We start from the raw sequence: 6,864 nt of genomic DNA, 5'->3' as shown, positions 1-6,864 counted from the left end.
GGACAGTTACCCAACTCCCTTCCTGCGATGTGGCAGGGTAGGAAAGACCCCAGAAACACTATCAAATTTAATTAATATTACCATTTTTTTATTATATTTCTTCTTTAATTATTATTTGTTCTTATTTTTTTTTTAAATAACACAGAGGCCCCTCACCTCCAAATATTTAAGTAGAATTTTCACAGATTGGACACATCGAAACTTCAATTAAGTATTTCAATTGCTGGATACCTTCAAGTACCACAGGTGAAAAAAGGTTGTGTTCAATTTGATTTATGTTTCTCACACGTAATGCAATTTATTAATCCATATTTATTTTCCTGTTTTAGTGGGATCGGAAAAAAAAAAAATACTGGCTCCTCTTGAGACATAGCATATTGATACAATTACAGTGCTCCTTTCACACAGAAGTGGTTGTTGGAACAGACAGGGAGAAGAGTGGGGGTTTGACTCACCCCCTCCCTTGACTCACAGGCGTGAGAATTTCCGTTGACAACAAGAATTCGAAATTCTGCATGACCACAATACTTTCTCTCAATATATATCCCATATATAGGTAAGTAAAAGTAAAAATAAAGTTTTAAACTTAAAAAAGTTATTCAAGAAAAAACAATATTTTAAACTAATTTTAATTAAATTTGGTAAGCTGAATAGAATTAAAACAAAAGACGATGGTCAGGGTTGCGGTCAAAAAATCTCATACACAGTTACCTTTTCATGTCCGATCCCCAATACCACAACACAAACATTCACTGTATTAAGAATATGTTGCTTTAAAATGATTTTCCTCTTCACATCATAAACAAACTTTTAAACTCTTACATAAACCGATCTACGCCTACTCCTCCTTCTCCAAACTCTCTTCATCCACCAACAACTCTCTCTATTTATAGATCCCTTCCATATGACCTCTCTCTCACTGACAACATACAAAAATTCTTAAAATCAACCATTCCTTCATTACGTCTTGGACTCAAGTCTCAAAATAAACTATCTTACTTTTTACTAATACTAAGGATCCTATTCCTCTCCAATACCGCTCTAACATTGTTTACCGGATTCCTTGTTCCTCCCCCAACTGTAATTCTTCATATATAGGCGAAACTAAGAACCAACTCAGATCACGTATCTCTCAGCATAAATATTATCTATAACTTCCCACAACTCAGCCGCTTCCAAACTTTCAGAACATACCCTTACACTTAATCATGCTTTTGATTTTGACCATACCACTTGTCGGATTTAAGTAATCCAATCTTTACCATTCTTTTTTGGATTTATATAAAGTCGGGGTCGGGGGTCTCATTTTCTGATGCCTCCCCTTTCCGCGGACACCGGAAGGCTCCGAAGATGCTGCGACTGCAATGCCGCCCCAGCCTATGCACTATGCAAGCTAGTACCTGGCCTACCCCTACCAGGACACACTGGCCAGCCACCGAGGAAGAACGACGTCTTTTCAAACACGGGGCGAAGATTACATGGTTTTCACCATTTCGCCCATAGCACACGTACACCTCGACGAGGGAAACGGCCTAAGGACGCGGAAGTGACCGCGACTGCGAAACTTCCAGCAGCCACCAGATTTCTATTAGTCTATGAGAACCCACTTTTCTAATTTATTTATTGAGAATTAAATTAAAACCTAACACACTAACATCATCTGCCCCTCCAGGGATTAACACTTTAATAAATAGAAGGTGCATGTTAAGGTATGCATGTTAATTAGCGTAAAGAACCACAATTTCCAGCCCCCCTTTTCCACACATTAATTACAATCCTAAAATTACACTCGGGACACCTGCAGTAGAGCACAAGCAAGTCCCGATGTAAACACCACTATTTTAGCCACTGTTCCAAATTACCAAAAGAGACTCATCCCAGAATTCATTTATATACATCTTGAACCCCTTCCAGTTAACCACAAAATCGATAAAAATTGTATATATCTCACATACCTACAGGCATATATTAAACTTAATTAAGACTAAATAATTTTATGCTCATTTTATTATCATCATCAAATTTATTCTATTATATTATATTATATTTTATTATATCTACTTTTGTTTTTCACCTGTTTGTTATCTCTCTACCACTTACATTATCTATCACTGCATTCACTTATATTTATTCATCTATGTTTTATTAACTTTCACATTTACTTTTTTTTTTGTTTTTCGTTTTTTTGTAAACTTTTTACTTCACATGTTTCTATTAACTTATTTCACTTATCATTATCATCACCTATATTGTTAACATTCTATCACAATTTTTCACTTATTTCTATACTTTATTACTTATTTTTAATCTTTTTATGTACTTCTTTTTATCTCTCTCCTTGTACTTTTATTTTATTTTGTAAACTTTCACTTCCGATTTTTAAATTACCTTATTTCACTTTATATTATTCATGTTACTCCTGTTATCTTTACTATTACTATTAGCAGTATAGATAAATGATTATTTTCACAATATATAAAAACTACAGTTTTTATCATTGTCTAATTATTTTTCTTATTTATTTCTTTTTATTTTTTAATACTCTTTATTTACTTTTACTTATTATTAGTTACTTCTTTTACAATCATTGTTATTATATCCTATATTGTATTAACTATATTTCCTTCAGTATATACTCATATTGTTAGTAATGATATGTATTATTCTAATTTTACATAGTTATTCCTAAATTAGAAAATTATTACAGTTATTATTATTATCATATTTCTGTATCTTTCTCTTATAATTTTTTATTTTTCGTGATATCTTTATGACTACTTCTTGTATACGCAACGTATTTGAAATAGAAATATTTGACATTGAAATAGAAATATAGCCGTTAAACGGCTGGCCACCTCCTCCCCACTCATCCACGCTTCCGCTTCATTGTCACCTTATTGTATCTTATTGTTGTAATATTCTCAGTTTTTTTGTATCTTTTTAGCCCTGATGAAGCCCTGCAAAGTGTGGTGAAACGTCGGACACTAACATACTTATAAACCATTTGTTCTTTTTTTGACCGCAACCCTGACCATCTTCTTATATTTAAATTTTTACGGTCAACTATATATACATATATAAAACAAAAGACATTTAGATATTTTTTATAACATTGACAGGAATTATTAGTAATATATTAATTAATAACGATCATCTTTTATTAAATGTTTTTGGTTTATTTCTTTTAATTTAGTTTTATTATTTTTATGTATATTGGTTATGTAGGTCTATATTACAAGTCAATCAAATCAGAACCAATGCCATTTAGTAGAATCAAGAAACTTCTGCCTCATCTTGCTTAGTAATATATATTTTTTTTTCAACAAACCATAATTAAAAATTAATTATTTTAATCACATAAAAGTATTTTCAATGGTTAGTTAATGAGAAGTTGGAAGTGAACGAATGTGGGGCATTCATGAAAGGATAAGAAGCCATTCCCATGTCTTCAACTTTCTTATAACTTTCCTTCATACAACGTTCTTGCAGCTGAAGTCCTCTCAAATTTTTCAACCTCTCCAGTGTTTCTTTAGCGTAGGATGTGAGTTGATTCAGCTGTTGGACTTCTAAAGATTCTATTGGCACCCGTTCAATACTCATTTTCTGTTGTACCTGAAAAAAAAAAAATGCTATGTCATAATCTGTATATTATTGGAATTACTTATTTTCATCAACATGAATGTTGATCAGATATATAGTGGGTCAAAAAAGTATTGGCACGCCCATTTTTTTCCTTTTAATTATTAAAGTATGTACCTTTGTTAATGCCATAATAAATAATTACCTAGTAAATAATATTTAGTTAGTCTTAGTGTTTAATTTAATAACGTTTATTTTTATTTATATTAATTTAATTGGATTTAGTTATTTGAAAAGAAAAAATGTAATTATATTTGTGTGTTATAATGAGTAATAGAGACAGTTGCTAGGGGCTGATAATTTTTGCTAAGGCGTCACCTAGCAAGGGCCGACCATCTTAGTTTTTTAAGGCAGTTCCGGCTAATTAGTGGCCCTGGTGGTTTGGTTCATGTTATTTTATTAGACATTTTTTGAGTGTTTCAGTCGTCATAACAGTTTGGAATCAGACCACTTCTATTTTAATATGAGTTCCGGATAATTAGTGGCCAGGATCGTGTGTAACCAGCCCTGTCTGCATTCATTTTGTCGGCTCGCCTAATACATTAATACGACTGTTGGATATTTGGACCATCGATGAGCCACTACACCAACTTTGGATCATTGCAGCGGTTTATTTAGCTACAAGAGCTGCGACCTACACATTTCAGCAGCACTCTTCCTCTGACCTATTGGAGTGGAGCAACTCTACGTCGACTAGTATTTGTTTTATATATATTTATTTGTTTATTTGTAAATTAGTTTATTTTATTTTCATCTTCATAATTTTTATCTGAGAGGCCTTTTTATTTTTAATTGTATTCATCATTAGTCATTTTTTGTTTATTTTAGTTTTTTGAAATGTTTAATTTGAACCAAATAAATGTTTAATCCGAGCCAGTTTGTTTTTTGTTCATTTTAAAGCCTTCCAAAAAAAAGACAGTCGATTTGAGGTGGCTTTAATAAGCTTATTATTCAGTAATAAATAATTAAGACATTAAAAATCATTGATATAGCCAAAAAAAATTGAAATAATTGAGGTAGAAATGAATGAGGAAAATAAATTGTAAAAATGTAACTCAAAAAAGTGGCACAGTTATGTTATTTTGAAAACAAAGACTAAATACTATATTTACAATCGTAGGGAACATAGTCCAATATTTTTTAGATTTATTAATAAACAATATTAGATTAGTCTAATAGTGGCGTTCAGTATTTACTGTGGTTATTCTTTTTAAAATGCCCAAAACTGTTGACCATTCTTTCTTCATTTGTGGTAAAGTAATGATTTTGCATGGGAAAATTTCAGTTGTCACCAAATAGGTAAAAGATTAAGGATGAGTTTTAGCTCAGTTAGAAACATCATAAAAAAAATTAAGGAAACTGGTTCTGCACTAAACAAACCAAAATCAGGACGACCACAAAAGTTGAATCCTAGAGAAAAAAGACATTCGTGAATTAGTTGAAAATAATCCAACAATTTCGGCGTGCAGCATAGCGAAAGAGATGCCGTCGACTTCTGACACTCAATGCAGTCTACACTGCAGATGATAAGAAATGCAATTCATGGTTTTGATTATTACGGGCGAGCGCAATGGAAGAAACCTTTTATTAGTGAAACTAATCCTGGAAAAAGGCTTGAATTTGCAAAACGCTGTGTAACAAAACAAATGGACTTTTGACAAAATGTTTTATTTTCTGATGAGAGCAAATACAACATTTTCGGTTAAGATGGATGAAAGTTTGTGTGGATGAAACCAAATACAGAGTTTCAACCAAGGAACATTAGGCCTAAGTAAAACAAGGCGGTAGTAATGTGATGGTTTGGTGCTGCATGGCATCAACGGTGTTGAAAATAGCATTCATAATGCAGACAAATATTTGGCGACATAATCTGTTGTCTAGTGCTGAAAAATTAGGACTGGAGGATAGGTTTATATTTCAGCAAGACGATGATCCAAAACATACAGCCGGTAAAACGAAGGAATGCTTGTTATACAATGTTCGGAGACAATTGAAAACACCCTCACAGTCTCCGGATATAAATCCCATTGAACATTTATGGTATATTTTGGATGGTATATTTGAGAGTAAGGAAACACAAAATTTCTTCAAACTATGTGTTGTAACATGAATGGGGAAAAAATTGCACCTAAAGTCAGGGAAAATCTTGTTTCTTCCATGCAAAGAAGATTACAAGTTATAATTGAAGCTAAAGGAATGATAACAAAATATTAATGACTTTTATTTGCATAAATATGATATTTTTTTAATTAATAAATGGCTATGCCAATACTTTTTTGACTTACATTTTTACAATTTGTGTTCCTTATTCATTTTTACCTTAATTATTTCAATTTTTTTTTGCTATATCAATGGTTTTTATTTTAAAAAACCCACTCCAATAAATGACATGAGGTGAATAGACATTTTCTATTCAATAATAAAATTTATTACTGTTAGAGTTCAGTATCCATCCTAATTCTGTAACTAGAAAAATATAATAACAACAGAAAATAAAAAGTAAATTAATAGGGAAGTACCTTTTGCTCAAGTAATTTGAGTTTTGCTTTTAAAAACTGTTTAGAAGCTTGTGATTCTCTCATCTGAGCCGCAGTGAAGCCCAATTGGTCTTCGACTTTTTTTATTTTTTCTGTTAAAACTGCTTCTCTAGCACTGTGAAAAAAATTTAATATATTAATGAATAATGTACTAACTCATACAAACACAATCTGTCCCCATCCTTAAGGGATATTTTGAATTTGTATTTCCTGGACATTGTTGAGGTGTAAGCGTTTGCCAAACTAAGGCAAACTTCTTTGCAGCCTGAATTCAATAAAATAAATAAGCCAGCAGAGTGGTTCCTTCCCATGCAGTAAATAAAAATTATAAATAAAAGGCACAAAGTGCCAAAATAATACCCCTATCCTAATAATACTCGTGTGTAAAAATAGGAAATTAATTTGTAAATATTGTATGTATACCATATTTGTTATATTATATATTATAATTGGGTAACTAAAAAAAAAATAGGAGGGTGCGAAAAAAAAGTCATTTCACATCCTTTTTTATTCACTGTTTTCTCTCGAAGATACTTAAATTATATATATAACCATATATGGTAACCATATTTTAAAAATAATTAGCTATATAGCTAAAAATAAGTACATAGTTAAATTTAAAATTTAACTATATACTTATACTTTTTAATTTTAAAAAAACTAAAGTAAGTATATAGTAAAAAATAAG

At 31.3% G+C, this 6,864-nt stretch overlaps 1 protein-coding gene across 1 annotated transcript in view; it reads right to left on the bottom strand.

Annotated features, from left to right (window-relative positions):
• Positions 1-3,333: 3,333 nt before the first annotated feature.
• Positions 3,334-6,864, bottom strand: part of LOC106678914 (uncharacterized) — a 6,608-nt gene continuing 3,077 nt past the window's right edge. Inside the window, exons 4-5 of the mRNA XM_014417765.2 lie at positions 6,159-6,291; positions 3,334-3,612 (exon numbers count right to left, since the gene is read on the bottom strand). Of these exons, the coding sequence (XP_014273251.1) occupies positions 3,370-3,612; positions 6,159-6,291 (376 nt within the window). The 3' untranslated portion in view covers positions 3,334-3,369. The remainder of the gene's footprint in view (positions 3,613-6,158; positions 6,292-6,864) is intronic.

Source organism: Halyomorpha halys, unplaced genomic scaffold (assembly GCF_000696795.3).
Source record: "Halyomorpha halys isolate HHAL.00 unplaced genomic scaffold, Hhal_1.1 Scaffold168.1, whole genome shotgun sequence".
Taxonomy (NCBI): Eukaryota; Metazoa; Arthropoda; class Insecta; order Hemiptera; family Pentatomidae; genus Halyomorpha; species Halyomorpha halys.
This window is presented reverse-complemented; position numbering and strand designations above follow the sequence as displayed.